This window comes from Cupressus sempervirens, chromosome 3 (assembly GCF_028749045.1).
Source record: "Cupressus sempervirens isolate cs-2001-9-10 chromosome 3, ASM2874904v1, whole genome shotgun sequence".
Taxonomy (NCBI): Eukaryota; Viridiplantae; Streptophyta; class Pinopsida; order Cupressales; family Cupressaceae; genus Cupressus; species Cupressus sempervirens.
Genome location: NC_143120.1, coordinates 272,557,871 through 272,581,302, shown reverse-complemented (window position 1 = coordinate 272,581,302; position 23,432 = coordinate 272,557,871). Strand labels below are relative to the sequence as shown.

General features: G+C 33.7%; 1 protein-coding gene across 1 annotated transcript in view; it reads left to right on the top strand.

Annotated features, from left to right (window-relative positions):
- Window positions 1–4,177: 4,177 nt before the first annotated feature.
- LOC149565984 (peroxidase P7-like) overlaps window positions 4,178–23,432 on the top strand; it is a 29,208-nt gene continuing 9,953 nt past the window's right edge. Inside the window, exons 1-2 of the mRNA XM_089816420.1 lie at window positions 4,178–4,287; window positions 13,548–13,624. Of these exons, the coding sequence (XP_089672546.1) occupies window positions 4,178–4,287; window positions 13,548–13,624 (187 nt within the window). The remainder of the gene's footprint in view (window positions 4,288–13,547; window positions 13,625–23,432) is intronic.

Sequence of the window (23,432 nt, the reverse complement as noted above, 5' to 3'; positions counted from 1 at the left end):
TTCGTTGACTAGGGAAACCCCTGATTAGAGGGAAAACCTTGATGGGGATGACACCCATAAGATAGGGTACTAATATTTAAGTTTCTTGTGAAAAGATGTTACTTTGTTAGGATCTAATTACATTACATTCAATACTAAAATACTTGTTAGAGGAAAAATACCTATTTAAATGACTTGAAAACTTGTTATAAAGCTCTAATCATATTAGAGTTTAATAGGGAAAAAACTAGACCCACTCTCTCAATTCCTCCAAAGATTTTGAAGATCAAACTTTAAGATAACATATAAAAAATCAAGTGAAGTAAATAATGTTTCATTAAAAGCTCAATATCATCAACCAAAACAATCCCTACTCTTCTCTGGTCATTCAACACTCAAACTCACATCCTCTAACCACATCCATGATTTAATATATATGTGATACCTAACCAAGGAAAATAAATTTCCTGTACAACCTTCATAAATAATTAATTAGGTTGGCTTCTTAGAGTTCCCCCATTGTATATCTAATTTCATAGTGTTGCACTAAGGCACACACCTTCTCAAGAATCAATACAATGTTTACATTAAGGTTCACATATGTTACAATATATTTAATACATCCTATAATAAAAATCAACACATTTCCTCAACCTAGTCAACAACTAGTAAAACATATCACACATTTCACTACAATGACCTTTCTAGGATGATCTCGATGCCTTGCAATCATGGATATGGAATCAAAAACAAACTCATCTAAAACTTAAAATAAACTCAAATGAGAATAGATATAATATATATAATCATCTAAGAATACAATACTAAGATCATGTGGCTTAACCTATTATATTGAAGCTTTATTATTGTCATGCCCATATTTTACAAAGAAAAACACAACCAACAATTTTATTTTAAAGGGTGAACTATAGAAAACCTCTCTCTCTCTCTCTCTCTCTCTCTCTCTCTCTCTCTCTCTCTCTCTCTCTCTCTCTCTCTCTCTCTCTCTCTCTCTCTCTCTCACACACACACACACACACACACACACATGTTATGAATACTCTATCAAACCATATGGTGTTTGAAATATAACAAATCATTTTTATTTAGTAAATTAGGATATTACTTATTCCATCATTGAGATGATGGTAATGCTTAACAACATTTAGGAAAATTAATACTTCAACCAGGTCTTAGGTACTATGGTTAGCATGATAGTATTCCTAGATAATGTTTAGGGATAAATAATTTTAGTTGATGTTAGTGCAGGAGGATTCATTACTTTACCATTAAACATAGATAAATTTTCTTTAAAGATAAATAGGTTAACTGAAACAAGAAAAGTTTCAATTAGGGTCAATGGGCTAGAAGGCTAACAAGATACACCTACTCATGGTCATGCTAGTTTATCATTTTAGGTCCAACTCTCAACACTTTGAAAAAATATTCAAGTTGATACTGATACCTTAATGGTTATATTCTAGTGAATAACATTATCCCAAGTGATCAACCTAAGCCCTACTTTGATTATTGTAGTAATGCTAACACTAGCATGCTTAGAAGCATGGTCTATAACAAAGTCCTATTTCTAGTGGTAACTGTTATAATTAGGGTTCTTACACTTAGTTAATTTTGATAATCTAAAGAATTAGCACTCAAATATATATATATATATATATATATATATATAGTATTATGTGTTATTATATAATAGGTTCATTGGTTATAGTTTGTAGGGTAGATTAATTATAAGGATGTAACAAATATATACATATATATCTATGTGTGTGTGTGTGTGTGTGTGTGTGTGTGTAATTTACAATGCTTCTTTAAGTACATATACTAATTATAAAAAGAAATAATATGAAGCACATTCTCTAAACCCAAAAATAATTTCACTATTACTAATTATTCCTTACCTAAACACATTTTCAAAATCATAGCTTCATAACCATATTTAATTACAAATTACTTCTACCTAATAAAAAATAACTAACTACCTTTAATCTCTACTAAACATTTAAACAAACTTATACTATCCTAATTATAGTCATCTTTTTCTTCAATATTAAATCTTACTAACTAACTACCTAAATCACAACATATTATTCTAATTACTAATCATCTTTTATTAATATTGAATCCTACTAACTAACTACCTAAATCACAACATACTATTCTACCTACCCACTCCAACTTTCAATTATCCCTAAACCCATATGACTCTTGTCCCATCTTAATCTAGTAAATTCCTTACTACCCCACACATTTCCCTCTTCCTGTAGTGCCTACCCTCGTTCACATCTTTTTTGGATATATTGTTGCTATTATTATCAGACTATGATGGACTAGTTTTATGTTGATGGATTAGTTGTATTGTTTTGACACTATTAGACATTATGTTATGGATTCGGTGGTAATATGTTGTGATCACTTAGACTTTACGTTTCATGCATACATGATGATCATTATATTGTTTTCAGTTATTATTGATGATTAGATGGATGGTTTATTATCTTATGTGTTTTATTATGGATACTTACCCCATACTCGCATGTGTATGGTGTGCGTGTTTTCTTATTGTATGGCATTTCTGATGTGCTTAAGGAAGGGAGTCGTAGTCACCTGCTTAGTCGGGATCTACACGATGCACCACTTCTTGCCACATGCATGGTTTTTCTATAGGTTGCAAGTACTGGATGTCGACTTCCCTAAATTGCCAGGATGAGCGTACCCTATTATACTATCTCAATGATAAGAGAAGGGAGATAAATTCTCAAGTCCAAATCCCAAACCCTTAAACGAATTGTCCTAGTGAGGTAGGACAAGTATCTGGATATTTTACCCACCGAATGTGTCGGATGACATGATTCATGATTTTTAACCCTTTAGACTAATTTTGAGTGATTTTCTCTATGATGGGTTTTCATATTTTATCTTGGAAGTCTATGGTGAATTTTCTATTAATTAAGTCTTAATAAATAGATTTAATTAATAAATTAAATATTTGAGAAAATTAATATAAAACATCATGTTATTTGATATTTTGATTGTAATTAATTAAATGTGAATTATTGAGGAAAAAGAAAATAAATAAAAGAAAATTAGAAATTAAAATTAATAATAATTATAAAATAATAATAAAAGTAATAAATAAATAAAATAATAAAAGTTACAAAAATTAAAATGAAAGTTATAAAGATTAAAATGGAAGTTATAAATATTTAAATAGAAATTATATAAAAAGTGAATTGGAGTTATAAGCTTGCATGGGAGTTAACAAACTTTTCTATTTCTCATGTGTCAACAATACGGGGGTTAGTGCATCAATTAAGCACATGGTGTCTACAACCCTATGGCTCATCTGGAAGGTTGGAAAGGACCCATGCTTAGTTGGTGACACCTTCCAACTGTTTCTAGAAGCATTCTAGATGTTTCCTAAAAGCTCTATATATTCAAGCATTCATAGAAGCTTAGACACAGCGTTGGGAGTGCAATTGGAGCTTCGAAGGACTCAAGAATTCTGAAGAAGGGAGGAGCTTGCTCTGCGGATTTTTTGAGGAAGAGCGATTTAGCATCAGAATCCAAGTAGAATCTTGTGATTTTATTTATGTTATTTCCGCATCACGCATTCCCTGTCTTCTTCGTGTCTTCTATATGTCTTCTGAGAAATTTCATATTTTTATGCATTCTCAATATGGGTAGATTAATTTATTTGAGAATTTTATATGCATAGGTCTGAAAGATCATGGGGCTAGGGTTTAAATTTATAGCCAAATCCATTAGGAAATTAATTGAGTGAATCTATAATGCAAGTATTTTAAAATTCTTAAATTGTAGATATAATCTTTGTGGAAAAAAAAACATACATGTTTATGTATTCAGATCTGCCTACATATATATATATATATATATATATATATATATATATATATATATATATATATATGTATGTATATATATGTATGTATATATATGTATACATTTATTAGGAATCTAATACAAAATTTGAATATATATATACATACATATCTATATATATACATATGTATATATATATATATATATATATATATATATATATATATATATATATATATATATATAATTCACCGAATGAGCAATTGATAAATTGTAGTGGGAAAACTTAATAAAACCGCATCGCGAGTCATATTGCGTATGTAAATATTTAAATGCCATGGGCATGATTTGTAACCCATGCCTGCGGAAGGCAGAGGCCTGCCGTCGCAGATCTGTGGTGACAGGGGTACTTCATACTTGCTGTCGGCACAGTGCCTTGGACCATAGGTACTGTGTACTGCAGCAAGAGTGGGGGGGGGGGGGTTAACTAATAATATTGTTATGTATAAATGTTTATGTTAAAATGTTTGAAACAAATGTTATACGGAATCGATTCTCATATGATATATGGTGTCAATCAAAATTGTTAATTTGATTTTATGAAACGTAATAACTATTTATGTATGTATGTATGTATGTATGTATGTATGTATCTATATATATATATATATATATATATATATATATATATATATATATATATATATATATATATATATATATATATATATATATATATATATATATATATATATGCAATATGTAAATATGTTATTAATAAATTTAAGTTATTATTATTTGACAAAAGATTTATATTGAAGGTTTATTTTCATAATGGTGACAACTATTAAGATTTAATTGTTTTAAATTATTAAGAATTGATAGTTTGATGGGGAAAGTATCAAAAAAATATTATAATTGGAAAATGGGTTTCTAGTTCTTCTAAGGAAAAATTTTATCCAAAACAATTCATGTGTTCCTCTATTCATTCTTCAAACTTGGAAACAAAAACAGAGATCTCTACATTTAAATTCAAGTTGTAAAATTTGGCAAAACTAGAACATGTGTTTGCATTGTGTATTCTTTATGCTATTGTTTTGGGTTTTGGGTTGACTAGTGTTGACCAGTATAGGACGTGTACCAGAGGGTTGGGGGTTATGTGATTGTGATGACATGATGATGTTTTAATCTCGATCTTTATAAACCCAACCATGGTTATGTGATGGAATGCTCTATGCATTGTTTGTAATTATTGATTGATTATAGTTGAGATTCTTATGTATGAGATACTTGACTTAACCATTATTTTGGTCATCGATCAGTTATCCTTGATTATTTTCCAGTCGCTATGATGGGACTGAAATGTGGATTTATTCTTGATGATGTCATGTTGTGACATATTTGACTCAACCATTTTTGGTGTCTTCGATCAATTTGATTAAGATATTTTGGTTATTGTGAACCATTGGTTACTTTGATTATCAGTGATACTTCAGTTGCCAATAGAGAGCTGTTGTGCTCATGATTTTCTATGGATGTTTGCTCGCAGAGAATTGATGCTTTTATGCATATTTGATGATTTTATTATGGATTATCTTTTGTGATTTTGAGATTTATGAGTCCATGAGCATTAGGGTAGGATATCTGCATGTAGTGACGGGAAGTGGCTTGCAATGGGGGTCGGGGCCCTAAGAGGCTGCCAAGGTAACTCATTGTAAGTTGGATTAGTAAGTGATAACATTCACACCTAATACTAACTGAATGAACCTAAAAAGATAAGTGTTTTGTTCTCACCCATGCCTTGAGTGCTTGTACAAGCTAGGATGGGAGTAGTGAGATGCATGGTTGCGACCTTGCATTCCGTAGTATGCCTCGTCAGTATGAGAGGATACTAGTGGCCGCATGAAATTAGTATGGACCTATGCAGTTTAGCTAACTGCTAGGGTAACTTGTACATGATAATTGTGATGACACTTTCCCACTTTCATTGTAGGTTCCTACATGTCATTGTGTGCCTCTAGGATTAGATGTCAGATTTTGTGTTTGGAACCTTTGAGTTAGTATACTTTTAGGATTCCTAGACTTATGGAGATTTGTGCTATGTGGTTTTGATAGCCTATTTGGGACTTAGGATTATCTCCTTAGCACGGTGGGAGTGGACCACTTAGGTACCACACCGTCGGGTGGTAGTGTATTTTCCACTCTTATCATTTTGAGATTCATTGAGACATCGTGGCTGATGTGTCCTTCATGATGGTGGATATGTATCCTTTTTCATTGATGATCAACATATGTTAGATTACTTTCCACATATGATGTTGTATATGTTAGGAGTGACATTCCTACTATGTAATACCAATGATCTCTTCGGTAATTTGGAATGTTATGCACAGAGGGATGGCTAGGATCCACGATGGTCTAATGATGCTATTGATGGTTGGGAGGAACCGTGCAGTTAGTTTATTATGTTTGATCTTTATGATGGATGTATATGTTTTCTATGATGATGTATCATGTGTATCATGAGATTATTTTTACTTTGATGTATCATGGATTAGAATAGGATGATGTACCTTATTCTATGTATGTATATTCTTTTGAGGTTGTCATACCCTGTGACATGTACAGTGGATGATTGAGTATTTAAAATGTAATGTATAAACAATTGACTTATCATTATTGTTTCTTATGGATGTTGTTCTAGATGGATTCATGTATGTAATTCAACGTTAATGGATCTTAAAGAATGTAATCTATTATGTATGTCATGTTTACTTTCAGATGGACATTACTATTGCTTCTTTTATTGTGCATAAGTTATATGTGATGTTTACTTTCATTAAAAAAAAAATGCTACTAAACTTAGTGAAATTCTAGGTTAATTCTTTGGATCCCTTGGTGGGGCATTACATTTGGTATCAAAGCCCAAGTTTCTACATTGGGAGCTCTGGGTATTTTGGAACAACTAGAACTTTGAAATATTAAGTGTAACTTTCCAAACTTGATCTAGGTGAACTGAAATAGGACTTGAACTGTTACTTGAATATTTTTCATACTTCAACACTTAGTTTCAAAACTGGAAATTTTACTTAAACCTAAACATAGAACCGAACTTAGTACCTTGTACTGTTGTAGGATGGTATCTAGGACTAGGTCTTCTGTTAGAGGCCATGGTAGAGGCCATGGTTACGACAGAGCTATCAGTGTCCATGAGTCTGCCCATGAGGGATCGGCTCATGTAGAGAGCAGGGAAGAGCACTCTAGTAGGCAGCAGGAAGAGAGCCGTAGAGAGGACCAAGCTGAGTCCGAAGAGGTCGATTTGAGATAGATGATGTAGACTATTCTAGAACGTCTACCTCCTATTCAAAAACAACCCAAAGTGCATTAGACAGGACAAGAGCATAGACCCAGATCTAGAAGTCCTCAGAAGGAACATCAGAGGTCCATTGTGTCCACTCAGATGAAGGATCTTTCAAGATCCAAGGTTAAGCCTTTCAATGGGAAAGGTTCTAGTTATGTGGCTGAGCAGTGGCTTATTTCTCTCAACGAGATTTTTTCCATGCAGGAGTTCGATAGCAATGTTAAGGCAAGATTCGCGATCACTAATCTAGAGAATTTTAGGGCCACTTGGTGGACGATAGAGTAGAAGAAGTTGGGAATCGATATGAGCAGTGTTCATGGGAGTTATTCCTAGAGAGTTTTCATGAACGATTCCTACCAGAGGAATGGAAACAACAAAGGGCTGATGAATTTCATAATCTCAGATAGTACACTTTGTTAGTGACCAAGTATGAGCGTAAGTTTTATGAGCTCATGCCTTTTTCAGGGTTCAATGAAAATTTAGCTCAATTGACACAGCATTTTATTAGGGGTTTGAATAACCGTATTATTGTGGGAGTTAAGGTATTTGATCCAAAAACCCTTAAGGATGCGGTGCATCGAGCTATCCTTGTTGAGAAAAGTGTCAACCTTGGTCAAGGTGGTTTTGTAGGAGTGCTAGCAGCATCAGGATCTAAAAGCAACTACAATTCAGGTGGTAACAAGAAGTTTTCTTTCTCTAAGGGGAAACAGTATCAGCAGCAGTCTCAATAGACACAACAAAAGAAGGGCTTGAATTCTCAAGCTTAAGGTGGTGGCAAAGGTGCTAACACCAAGAACAATTGCAATGCTCAACGCAATAGACAGAATTAGTCCAATCAGCCAGCTCAGAGTAGCTAGTCTTTTGTTAGCAGGAACAGCTTCCAGCAATCTAATGTACCACCTATGGGTAGAGGATCTGGCAGAAATACGAAATTTTTTTGATGTGGTCAGATTCGACATTATGCAACTCAGTGTCCTCAGTGAGCACCTCATTTTTTAGGACCTAGACCTACCATTTCAGAGCCTACAGTTGGTGATGTAGGTAAAGCTCATAGAGTTTTTGCAGCAGTTGATCAGCGTCAGGCAGATCATCAGGGAACAGTGGTTGAGGCCACAGGTGCTATTAGAGGTATATCTCTTTTAGTATTGTTTGATTCAGGAGCTACAGATTTATTTATTTCACCATCTATAGTTTCTAAGTGTAAGCTGGATGCGGTGAAGCAAGATCGTGGTTGGCAAGTGGAACTAGCCTCAGGCATTAAGGTCTCCATAGATTCTATAGTTCATAAGTGTGGGCTTAGCTTAGGAAGCTTTGATACGACAGTGGATCTTCAAGTCGTACCCCTTGGTTCCTATGATGTGGTTTTAGGCATGGACTGGCTTGGATCTCATAGAGCCAGTAGAGATTGCAGGAAGAAGATTATTATGTGCCAAGATGACCAAGGGAATGATGTGTAGATAGTTGGGATACCGAGGCCTATATCTCTGCGGATGATTTTTGCTATGCAATTGAAGCGAAGATTCGGTAAGGGATGTCATATATTTTCTATTATGGTAAATGATCTTGATGAGGAAGATTCCATGAGGGAGACTTTAGATCACCCGATTTTGCAGGAGTACGTAGATGTTTTTACAAGTGAGATTCCAGGCATGCCTCCAAAGAGGGACATTGACTTTAGTTTTGATCTGATTCCTGGAGTGGAGCCTATTTCTAAAGCTCCTTATCGCATGACTACACAAGAATTGGGTGAGCTACGTCTTCAGCTAGAGGAACTTCTGGCCAAAGGGAGAATTTGACCTAGTGTATCACCATGGGGAGCTCCAGTGCTCTTTGTAAAGAAGAAAGACGATTCTTTGCACCTTTGTATTGACTATAGATAGTTGCATAAGGTGACTATTAAGAACAGTTATCCTTTACCTAGGATTGATGACTTATTCGACTAGATCAAGAGAGCTACAGTATTCTCCAAGATTGACCTTAAGTCAGGATACCACCAGCTTCGCATTAAGGAAGCAGATATTCACAAGACCGCTTTTTGAACTCGCTATGGACATTATGAGTTCATAGTGGTACCTTTTAGGTTGACTAATGCTCCATCAATTTTTATGAGTTTGATGAATGGTGTGTTTTGATCTTATCTGGATAGGTTTATACTCGTGTTTCTTGATGACATATTGATATATTCTAAGACTCAGAAGGAGCATGAGGAACACCTACGGTTGGTATCGCAGTGTTTGAGAGACAATTAGCTTTATGCCAATGCAGCTAAGTGTGAATTCTTCAAATTGGAGATTCAATATTTAGGGCATGTTATTTCAGGTAATGGTATTTCAGTGGATCCTGCAAAGATTCAGGTGATAATAGAATGGCTTACACTGACTAATGTGTCAAAAATTCATAGCTTCATGGGTTTAGCTAGTTATTATCGTAGATTTGTCCAGAACTTCTCTAGGATAGCACATCCTATCACTTCTCTTCAAAGGAAAGGAAAGAAGTTTGTATGGATAGAGAAATGTGAGGAAGCTTTCCAGAAGCTCAAGGAACTTTTGACTAGTGCACCGATTCTAGCTGTACCTGATCCAGAAGGTGATTTCATGGTATGTATAGATGCTTCTCTTGAAGGGATTGGGGCAGTGTTGATGCAGAACGGACAGGTGATTGCGTATGAATCATGCAAGCTCAAGGATGATGAGTTAAATTACCCTACACATGATCTTGAGTTAGCAGTAGTAGTTCATGCTTTGACTAGATGGAGACATTTCTTGTTGGGGCATAGATTTGAGCTACACAACAATCATCGTAGTCTTCAGTACATTTTTACTCAGCCTAATTTGAATGCTCAGCAGAGGCTATGGATGGAGTTTCTATGTGAGTATGATTTTGAGGTTAAGTACATTCAAGGTATGGAGAGTGTGGTGGCGGATGCTTTGAGTCGCAGGAGACATGTGGTATCATCAATGACCTTTAGTGTGGGTTTGAGGAGTCAGACTCTTCAGACACTTCCTACAGATTCCTGGTATCAAGAAGTGTGCAGAGAGATTAATTCAGGAAGATCTTTGGAAGGTAAGTTTGCAGGTTTACATTCGAGAGTCAGATGGTCTTTTGAGACATTTGGGGAGGATTTATGTGCCATTTTCGAATGAGCTTCACACCTTGATACTAGCAAAAGCCCATCGTACACCTTACTCAGCACATCCAGGTGTCAAGAAGTTGCATGCTGATTTGAAACGTTTGTTCTTTTGGTTTGGGATGAAGCAAGATATTGCTGATTTTGTGGCTAGGTGCCTTGAGTGCCAGAGAGTTAAGGCAGAACATTAGCACCCGGCTGGACTTTTGTAGCCTAATATCATTCCTTCTTGGAAGTGGGATATCATCTCCATGGATTTTATAGTAGGATTACCTATGACTGACTGTCGTCATGATGCTATCATGGTCACCATTGATCGGTTGACTAAGGTGGTGCATTTTTCACCGATTAGGTCTTCCTACACAGTAGCTTCTGTAGCTAATATCTTTATGCGTGATATTGTGAGATTAGATGGTATTCCTAGAAAGATCATTTCTGACAGGGATCCTGTATTCACATTTGCATTCTGGACATCGCTACAACATGAGCTTGGAGCATAGTTAAACTTCAGATCGACATATCATCTAGAGACTAATGGTCAGACAGAGAGGTTGAATCAGGTTTTGGTGGATATGTTATGGATGTATGTGATGGATAGGAAGACACATTGGGAGGATTATCTCTACCTAGTGGAGTTTGCTTACAATAATGGGTATCATCGTTCTATTGGCATGGCACCATTTCAAGCATTATATGGATGTCTTTGTCGTACACCATTGAGTTGGGACAATCTTGAGGATCGCATCTTGTTGGGTCTTGAGATGCTTCGTGATATGGAGCAACAGGTAGTGCATATCCGTGAGCACTTGACTACAACACAGGATAGGTAGAAGAAGTATGCCGATGCTCATAGGATTGATAAGAAGTTTGCTGTGGGAGATAAGGTTTTCTTGAGAGTGTGACCACGAAAGAGTCCAATCTAGTACGGAAAGGATTCTAAGCTAGCATCTCACTTTGTGGGACCATTCGAGATTTTGGAGAGGATTGGCCCGATTGCTTACCGCCTTGCTCTATCGCCCAGCCTAGCTCGCATTCATGATGTTTTCCATGTTTCAGTACTTCGGCAGTATATTCTTCATATTGTACATGTTCTTGATTGGAATGCGTTGTAGGTAGAGGATGGGTAGCTAGCTTTGGAGCCAATTCATATTCTAGAGCAACAAGAGTTGACCCTCAGGGGTCGAACCTTTGAGCAGGTAAGGGTCCAATGGGACCCTATTGATGATTCTTCAGCTACTTGGGAGGATGCAGCTAGATTGAGGGAGTTATATCCCTACTTGTTTGTAGGCTTCCAGGAGTAAGCCTAACCCAATGGGAGGTGGATGTAGTGCCTACCCTCATTCACATCTTTTCTGAATATATTGTTGCTATTATTATCAGACTATGATGGACTAGTTTTATGTTGATGGATTAGTGGTATTGTTTTGACACTATTAGACATTATGTTATGGATTCAGTGGTAATATGATGTGATCACTTAGACTTTACATTTCATGCATACATGATGATCATTATATTGTTTTCAGTTATTATTGATGATTAGATGGATGGTTTATTATCTTATGTGTTTTATTATGGATACTTACCCCATACACGCATGTGTATGGTGTGCGTGTTTTCTTATTGTATGGCATTTCTGATGTGGTTAAGAAAGGGAGTCATAGTCACCTGCTTAATCGGGATCTACACGATGCACCACTTCCTGCCATTGTCTATTTAGCTTAGCATTATATATTGCATGTACATGCATGGTTTTTTTGCAGGTTGCAGGTACCGGGTATCGACTTCCCTGAATTGCCAGGATGAGCGTTACCCTATTATACTATCTCAATGATAAGAGAAGGGAGATAAATTCTAAAGTCCAAATCCCAAACCCTTAAACCAATTTTCCTAGTGAGGTAGGACAAGTATCTGGATATTTTAGCCACCGAATGTGTCAAATGACATGATTCGTGATTTTTAACCCTTTAGACTGATTTTGAGTGATTTTCTCTATGATGGGTTTTCATATTTTATCTTGGAAGTCTATAGTGAATTTTCTATTAATTAAGTCTTAATAAATAGATTTAATTAATAAAATAAATATTTGAGAAAATTAATATAAAATATTATGTTATTTGATATTTTGATTGTAATTAATTAAATGTGAATTATTGAGGAAAAAGAAAATAAATAAAAGAAAATTAGAAATTAAAATTAATAATAATTATAAAATAATAATAAAAGTAATAAATAAATAAAATAATAAAAGTTACAAAAATTAAAATGAAAGTTATAAAGATTAAAATGGAAGTTATAAATATTTAAATAGAAATTATATAAAAAGCGAATTGGAGTTATAAGCTTGCATGGGAGTTAACGCACTTTTCTATTTCTCACGTGTCAACAATACGGGGGTTAGTGCATCAATTAAGCACATGATGTCTACAACCATATGGCTCATCTGGAAGGTTGGAAAGGACCCATGCCTAGTTGGTGACACCTTCTAGCTATTTCTAGAAGCATCTTAGATGTTTTCTGAAAGCTCGATATATTTAGGCATTCATAGAAGCTTAGACATAGCATTGGGAGTGCAATTGGAGCATCGGAGGACTCAAGAATTCTGAAGAAGGGAGGAGCTTGCTCTGCGGATTTTCTGAGGAAGAGCGATTTAGCATCAGAATTTGGGTAGATTCTTGTGATTCTATTTATGCTATTTTCACATCATGCATTCCCTGTCTTCTTCGTGTCTTCCATATGTCTTCTGAGAAGTTTCATATTTTTACACATTCTCAATATGGGTAGATTAATTCATTTGAGAATTTTATATGCATAGATCTGAAAGATCACGGGGCTAGGGTTTAAATTTATAGCCAAATCCATTAGGAAATTAATTGAGTGAATCTATAATGCAAGTATTTTAAAATTCTTAAATTGTATATATAATCTTTGTGGAAAAAAAACATACATGTTTATGTATTCAGATCTGCCTACACACACACACACACACACACACACATATATATGTATATGTATACATTTATTAGGAATCTAATACAAAATTTGAATATATATATACATACATGCATACATACATATATATATATATATATATAATTCACCGAATGAGCAATTGATAAATTGCAGTGGAAAAAATTAATAAAACCGCATCGCGATTCATATCATGCATGTATATATTTAAATGCCATGGGCATAATTTGTACCCCATACCTGCGGAAGGCAGAGGCCTGCCGTCACAGGTTTGTGGCGACAGGGGTACTTCATACCCGCTGACGGCGCAGTGCCTGCGATCACAGGTACTGCGTATTGCAGCAAGAGTGGGGGGGGGGGGGGGGGGTTAACTAATAATATTGTTATGTATAAATGTTTGAAACAAACGTTATACGGAATCGATTCTCATATGATCTATGGTGTCAATCGAAATTGTTAATTCAATTTTATGAAACGTAATAACTATTTATATATTTACATATGTATGTATGTATACATACATACATACATACATACATACATACATATATATATATATATCTATGTATACACATGTGTATATATATATGTATATACATATGTATATACACATGTGTATATACATATGTGTATATATGTATATACATATATGTATATATATATATACATATATGTATATATATATATACATATATGTATATATATATATACATATATGTATATATATATATATATACAGACATATATGTATATACATATATGTATATATATATATATATATGTAATATGTAAATATGTTATTAATAAATTTAAGTTATTATTATTTGACAAAAGATTTATATTGAAGGTTTATTTTCATAATGGTGACAACTATTAAGATTTAATTGTTTTAAATTATTAAGAATTGATAGTTTGATGAGGAAAGTATCAAACAAATATTATAATTGGAAAATGGATTTCTAGTTCTTTTAAGGAAAACTTTTATCCAAAACAATTCATGTGTTCCTCTATTCATTCTTCAAACTTGGAAACATAAACTGAGATCTCTACATTTAAATTCAAGTTGTAAAATTTGGCAAAACCAGAACATGTGTTTGCATTGTGTATTCTTTATGCTATTATTTTGGGTTTTGGGTTGACTAGTGTTGACCAATATAAGATGTCTACCAGAGGGTTGGGGGTTATGTGATTGTGATGACATGATGATGTTTTAATCTCGATCTTTATAAACCCAACCATGGTTATGTGATGGAATGCTCTATGCATTGTTTGTAATTATTGATTGATTATAGTTGAGATTCTTATGTATGAGATACTTGACTTAACCATTATTTTGGTCATCGATTAGTTATCCTTGATTATTTTCTAGTCGCCATGATGGGACTGAAATGTGGATTTATTCTTGATGATGTCATGTTGTGACATGTTTGACTCAACCATTTTTGGAGTCTTTGATCAGTTTGATTGAGATATTTTAGTTATTGAGAACCATTGGATACTTTGATTATCAGTGATACTTCAGTTGCCAATAGAGAGCTGTTGTGTTCATGATTTTCTATGGATGTTTGCTCATGGAAAATTGATGCTTTTATGCATATTTGATGATTTTATTATGGATTATCTTTTGTGATTTTGAGATTTATGAGTCCATGAGCATTAGGGTAGGATATCTGCAAGTAGTGATGGGAAGTGGCTTGCAATGGGGGCCGGGGCCCTAAGAGGCTGCCAGGGTAACTCATTGTAAGTTGGATTAATAAGTGATAACATTCACACCTAATACTAACTGAATGAACTTAAAAAGATAAGTTTTTTGTTCTCGCCCATGCCTTGAGTGCTTGTACAGGCTAGGATGGGAGTAGTGAGATGCATGGTTGCGACCTTGCATTCCGTAGTATGCCTCGTCAGTATGAGAGGATACTAGTGGTCACATGAAATTAGTATGGACACGTGGAGTTTAGCTAACTGCGAGGGTAACTTGTACACGATAATTACGATGACACTTTTCTGCTTGCATTGTAGGTTCCTACATTTCATTGTGTGCCTCTGGGATTAGATGTCAAATTTTGTGTCTAGAACCTTTGAGTTAGTATACTTTTAGGATTCCTAGACTTATGGAGATTTGTGCTATGTGGTTTTGATAGCCTATTTGGGACTTGAGATTATCTCCTTAGCACGGTGGGTGTGGACCACTTAGGTATTGTGCGGTCGGGTAGTAGTGTATTTTCCACTCTTATCATTTTGAGATTCATTGAGACATCGTGGCTGATGCGTCCTTCATGATGGTGGATATGCATCCTTTTTCATTGATGATCAGCATATGTTAGATTACTTTCCACATATGGTGTTGTATATGGTAGGAGTGACATTCCTACTATGTAATACTAATGATCTCTTCGATAATTTGGAATGTTACACACGGAGGGATGGCTAGGATCCATGACGGTCTAATGATGCTATTGACGGTTGAGAGGAACCATGCACTTAGTTTATTATGTTTGATCTTTATGATGGATGTATATATTTTCTATGATGATGTATCATGCGTATCATGAGATTATCTTTACTTTGATGTATCATGGTTTAGAATAGGATGATGTACCTTATTCTATGTATGTATATTCTTTTGAGGTTGTCTTACCCTATGACATGTATAGTGGATTATTGAGTATTTGAAATGTAATGTATAAACATTGGACTTATCATTATTGTTTCTTATGGATGTTGTTCTAGATGGATTCATGTATGTAGTTCAATGTTAAGGTGTCTTAAAGAATGTAATCTGTTATGTATATCATGTTTACTTTCAGATGGGCATTACTATTGCTTCTATTATTGTGCATAAGTTTAATGTGATGTTTACTTTCATAAAAAAAAATGCTACTAAACTTAGTGAAATTCTAGGTTAATTCTTTGGATCCCTTGGCGGGGCATTACACTTCCACCAAAAAGGGTGCTTTCCCCAAACTTAACACCATGCAGGCACAAGTGGGAAAATGTGGGGCACTACCTTGGGAGTGGAGTGGGTGTGGCACATTGGGGAGTTGTTGGGGCCACCTCCCACCTTCCCATGTATGTTTGCACTTGGAGTTGGCACCACTCAAAACAACTTAATTAAAGATTCTACCTCCCACCTAGTGTTAGTGCTATTTTATTCTTTTGTTTCTATTTTATTATATATTATTTTTGATGATATGAAGGGTGTACTTGTTACTCACAGGTCTGCATTCAGAGGGCATTATACTTTATCATACTTTGATGTGAGTTAGACATGGCTTAAATCCCTGGGTAGTTACTTGGGTTGATTTATTGTAATAATTTTTTTGTCCTTAGATAGGAGTGGTTATTTTATTTATGCTCTATAAAGAAGATCTTGGGTATATTCTCTCTGAAGGCATAAGCTTATTTTCTCATTCTCATACAAATTCTAGAGAAGAGAATGTGTGTCTACACCATACTTTCTCATATGGGCTTTAGGCTATGTCTTATTTTGAAGTTAATTTCATCCATTACTATTAGGAAACAAAGAGGATTTATTTGGTGTTAAGTTGATGTTATTCTTTGTATCTATATAGTCTAGTGATTTAATGGTATTAAATAAATCAAAGTTTAATATTCTAATGTATGATATTTAACTTAAATGTTTCTAGGGAAGATATAGAATCATATATGGAATTAATTCTTATTGAAAATATAATGAATAATTTTCCATGCATACACATGAGCAAGTGCAATCCTAGAATGTTTCATTCTCATAACATCAATCACATAACATGAGGCTTTACAATAATCTTACTCTTTCTACCTTGAATAAATATTACATTTAACTCTCTTTTGCATGAAGATTTCACAAGGTTTACTTGAAAACATAAATTGACATATGCACAAAAGAGCTTAATCAGCTATGAATTCTAAAATGATGGATATTCCTTTACATGAACTATTTCTTTCCTTCCTATGCAAAAATGATAAATATTACAATCTTTCTCTCATATTTCCAACTATATGCATAACATCAATCACATTTTACATGTTCACAATGGTATACAGTGTGGGATAAATTCCCCTCACATTTTAGCGAAGATTAAAATGTGAAAATTTGACTATCATGGAATTTTACAAATGACATGAAAGAAGATGATATCTTCATAGTAGTTGATTCTTCAACAATTTCAAGGGAGAAAACTTAACTTCTTTGTAGGATCCATGCTCATGAAACCTACAAAACAACATAAAACTAGGAACCATGGAGGCTCACCTCCCATCCTAGGCCTCTAAAAAGGCTACCCACTAAGCTAGAGAAACAAGATCCAAATGGGATACAATCAAGCAGCTTTTAGCACATGCAACAATGCACCACAACACATCAAAATCCCTCCCATGGCTTGCACAATGATTCACCATTGGAATCATGAAAACAATTGGTGAAGGTGAGCATTTCAAATAGGAGACTTGCCAAATCAAACAATATTTGCAAAATAAATTTTATGCCCTTTCTAGGCTTTCAAAAATCAGCAAATTTCATGCCCTTTCATGGATTTTGCAACTATCCTCCAAACACAGTGCTATTAGCTAAATCTCTCTTGGAGCCTATACTCCAAAAAATTTCTCATCTCCACCATACTTTCATTATCACCCCCAAGAAAGATATGAATGATCATGGCATACAATGCAACCCATACTCCCAGGTTACCAACTACATTATCAAGCCCAACTAACCCCTTCACCCTGGACTTCTCTTCCCTTTCCACAGGGTGAGTAGAGTCCTCCCACCCATGAAAAATCAATATTAAAAAACAAGAACAAAAGTAGAAATCCAAAGAAAGTAATTGCAATAAACATTTACAAGCACTCCAACACAAAATAAAACATGAATTCATAATAACAATACATGCTTGCAGCACCATGATGCAAATGCAAAATATGGTCATGGCTTGAGCACCAACCTTGGTCCAAGCTAAAGGAAAGGATAGTTGATGAATAGCTCCCTTCTCCTTAGACTCCTTTTCAAAACCCTAATTGTCTCTAAACTTAGAAAGTGGATGAACACCCCTCTAGTTTGGCAAAGTCTCCCTAAAAAGGCTCTCCCACTATCTATTTGTGCAAAAACATCAAGCCACTATCTCTTACAACCTTTTCCCTTCCAAGTTTTCTATTTTTGACTTAGTGGAAACATGAGGGAGAACTCATGGGAAAACTAAATTTTCAAATTGATGGAAGAATGCATTGATTAAGGGGCCCCTAGGCTAGCTACAAACTCAAATGGTCAAATCTAAACCCCTATTATGTTATACTAACATATGGGTGGCTTATTTCCACAAAAAAAAGACATTTTGGGACCACATAATGCCCTTCAAATTCCCTGTCAAGTCTGTATATGAATTTCCCTTTGATGGCGATGCATCCTATACCTTATCAAGTGGGTTTATTTAATCTTAAGGAAGGTAAATAGTTTAAAGGTTAAATGCTACCATGACCAAACCCTAGGTGACATGTCATTAACACACAATAACTACAAGTGTCAAGTGACACATTAAAATATATTACACATCACCATGTCATGTTCCTAATGCATTCTTGAGATTAAATTTACCACACACATGCAAAATTAAATTTATGAAATAAAACACATCACAAAAAATCTTTTGAATCCTCCGAAGATTTACCTTGTCTATACCATGTTCACATGAGTTTGGACTTGTTTCTTAATAAATTTCCATGCTTCCACTTCCTACACACTAAACTCAAGCATCAATAGTCCAAAGAGAAGTCATATAGAATACATATTGTAAATTCATACAAATTCCAATGTTGTGGAATCCACATTAACACAATCTAATTGAATTTCCTTTCTTAATCATTTCACATAAAGCATTCAAAATATTAAAATATCAAAATTTGCATATCAACATCAAACTTTACTTAACATGATCAAATTAGTATTCTAAATAACTTCATAATCTCTTTTCTATTATAGTAACAAAATATTGAATCCATAATTGTTGAGTCCCTAGGCATGTGAATTAGGTCATAGTGCATATCACCATCTATCCTTTAACTCTAATTTCCACTTAAACATTAGAATTTCACATTACAAGAATTTCGACAATTCGGTTTCTATTAAAGCAATTGCAAAAGATTAGAACATGAATGAAATCATTAAATATATCATTTAGGTCTTAATGTGGAGGCATAAGTGTGGATCATCAAAATGCAGATATTAAAATAACATAACCCTTTACTCTCAAAAGTATATAAAACCATCAAATTAGAAGTATCATAATGCAAATATGTCATCACATTGTCATGACCCATCCTAAAAGGGAATCCTATGTAATTATAATTGAATAAAATTGTATAATTAAATCGACTATTCACAAAAGGTATATTTTTATAGTCTATTTATTCTACTTGATTATTTAATAACAATATAAATTTATATTATCTAGAATAATTATTATTGTAAACATAATTAGTAACATACATTAATATCTATATATATTACAGACATTTATAATCCAATAAAACAAACAAACTATACCTAGTCGACATACTAACAAAATACAATTAATACACAAATCCAATTAATAAACCTAACCAACATTTATGTAATCAAAATATATAACTAAATGCAATAAACAATATATTAATAAAAAAACTAATAAAAGTTACATAACCCAAGGACACATCTACTTACTTCACATCCTCCCATAGTTAGCAGCATTTATGAGGAGTGAAAAGGACCGAGGAGGACATTTTTGGAATTTGAGTGAAGAAACAATCATGGAATGAGTGGCATAGCATTTGAATTTTCTATTCACAATAAAAGGTGTGGAATGAGAATTTATGAAAACTTCGCCAAAATCACATCACCGAATCACATTTGATTGTAGTACAAACAAGGAGTTACAAACATTCAAGTCAATTTCACACCAACATCAATATGGAGAATAGAAACATTAAATATTCCACTCAAAAATATGGATGTGGAATGAGGACGAAGGAGGAAATCATGTCGGGAAAAAATATTAAACATCCAAAATTAAGTCTCACAACATCATTGTCATAGTAGGACATGGACTGAAAGGAGATGTATCAAGTTTGGTGAATGAAGTTGATACAAATGCAGAGACTAAAACATACTTACAAAATTTGAAAAATATAATATGGAATTCACAATGATTTTTGGGAGAAATTAAAAGAGGTCAACTTGATAGGAAGATCGATATGAAGAGAATATTAAGTTGGTAAGTGGGTTTATAAATAAATTAAGGGGCATAAATTTATTAATAAGAAAGGAGTACAAGTCAAAATATAATTAGAAGAGAATCTAATTTCAAATATCATTTGTCTTATACAAAGTCATTATTTATATATATAACTCAAGAGTTTGGATATTCTTGAAAATAAATACAAATTCTATATATTTACAAGGTTAGAACAAATACTTGGAGTCATTCATAAGACTTTAAATTGGAAACTAAAAGTGATTTAAAGGTTATCCAAAATGGGTCATTACAAGTGGTATCAAAGCAACATTCTTGCCAGGCTATGGAAAGTACTTAATAAAAAAATACCAAAGAGATCAAAGAGCATTAGAAAGGGAAGGAATGAAACATTCCATTAAAATGAACAATCAAATAAGTAATGAATTGAAAGCCTTCATGGAAAAAATAAATCAAACTACTCAATCACTCATAGAATAAACTAAATGAAACACTTGAGCTATAACCGAGCAAAGTGAAACAAACTAACTCCTCTTAGAATCCATTTGTGATATAAACAAAATTAGGAGAGATACAAATTCTCACCAATTTGAAGATGATAATAATCAATTGCATATAGTAGAATCACAATGTAGACCCACAAGACCCCCCCTTTCCTACCTGGAGAAGAACAAGAAGATGAGGATGGGTTAAATGAAGTAAATAATATAAATGACAATATAAATGAGTACTCTAAAATTGATACTGATCTTAGAAGGGAGATAGCCTTTAAGGATTATTGTGATGCTCAAATGAAGTCACTATCTAATGGAAAGAGATAGATACACCAAGAGAAGGGACTAAGGGAAGATATAAATAAAGTGAGTCTTCCAAAATTTGATGGATCAAAAAGAAGTACAACACACTCATGGTTACAAATGTTGGATACATATATTGCCTTAAATCCCATGATAGAAATAGGTGCAATTCAATTTGATGTCCTTCATTTAAGAACAGTAGCACAAGATAGGTGGCAACACGACCTTAACAACCAGGGACATAAAAAATTTAAGAGTTATGATGAATTCCCCCAAAAAATCATAAATTGATTTGATCAAATAGACTCAAAATGGTACTTCAAAAGATTAACCCAACTTAGACAAGAAGGATCAGTGATTGAATTTTCTAGGGAATTTGAAAGGTTATTAGCCATGGTACCTGAAATATCACAAAAGAGACTCACTTATTTATTTATAGATGTGTTGAAGGAATCAATCAAGAGTGCAATGGGAGAACATGAACCAAAAAAATTAGAGGATGCAATCCAAAAGGAATTAAAATTTGATATGTACCTAACAAAGGATAGGTCCAAGAACCATGCACCAAGCATATATTCCATGCATTATGAGAAAGAAAGAAATCACTCGAAGGAAACCCATAAAAATGGGTTATTTTACCACTGCAAGGAACCATGGGAACATGGCCATAAATGTGAAAGAGAGCTAAAAAGCTATTGTGACAAACTAAAAAGAAAAAAATAATGTTTTTTTTGTAAGGAGATTTGGGAACAAGGACATATATGTGGAAAGAGAAGCCAAGTTTGAAGAATGGATGCTACATTTGATAAGGGAGAAAAGGAAAGGATGAATAAGAGATCTAAGCATAATCCTAAACATAATCAAGAGAGTAATGAAGATGCAAAGGATCGACAAGAACCAAATCAGCTACAATTTTAATGGTGATCCAATGAGAAAAGGTAAACTTCACTTGTAAAGGAAAAATTATAATAATTAGTGAATTAGATTACCTCCTAAGTAGACTCCCTTGATGAATGTCAAGTGCTGCCATCAAGGCCAAGAGGACCAAATTTTTACTCTTGCGCTTAGGTAGGGATATTAAAAGAGAAAAAGATTTCTATCTAAGTAGATCACCTTGATTGATGCCAAATTGTTTCCATCAAGGCCAAGAGGGCCAAATTTTTGCTGTTGTTCTTAGATCGAGAAAAGACTGTTAAGATGGATGTCTAAGTAAGCCACCTTGATGGAAAGGTAGAATATTTCCATCACGGCCAAGAAGGCCAAAGTTTTTCTCTTGGGCATAGATTGGTCAAGTTAAGAAAAATTTGACATCATGTCAACTTAATTTAGTTAAGAATCAGACAAGTAGACCACCTCATTAGATGATTGATGTCTTCAATTAACACTAAGGGGGCAAAAGTTTTGCTCCTGGGCTTGGTAAGATATTGGTTTAGAAATAATTTATCATGACTCATCTTTTCTTTGGAGATATTATATACATGTGCATGCTAACGATTAGCTGTTCGTATAGGATTCATGATCAATAAAACATACTAGGGAAGTATATTTTGTAAATCATTCTCTTTACTCTACTTCATTGTGAGGAATAAATTAAAAAGAATCAATAAAGAATATATGATGTGACTATATTGCGTATGCTTTGTGTCTTCATCTATCTACATCATGTCTACTTCATGTTTTCATTCATAAAAAACGTATATCTCATAAATCTTCTAGGCCTTTTGTATGCAAATATATTTTATTTCTATGAAGGAGCTCATGTATGAGTGATATTGCTTGAGGAAAAGAAATTTTGAGAAGGGGAGACTGTCATGACCCCTCCTAAAAGGGAATCCTACAACTATAACTGAAAAAAATTATATAATTAAATTGACTACTCACAAAAGATAAATATCTATAGTCTATTTATTCTACTTGATTATTTAATAATAATATAAACTTATATTATCAAAAATAATAATAATTATAATCATTATTAGTATTATGCATTAATGACTATAAATATTATAGACATTTAAATATAATCCAATAAAACAAACAAACTATACCTAGTTGACATACTAACAAAATACACAAATCCAATTAATAATCCTAACCAACATTTATATAATCAA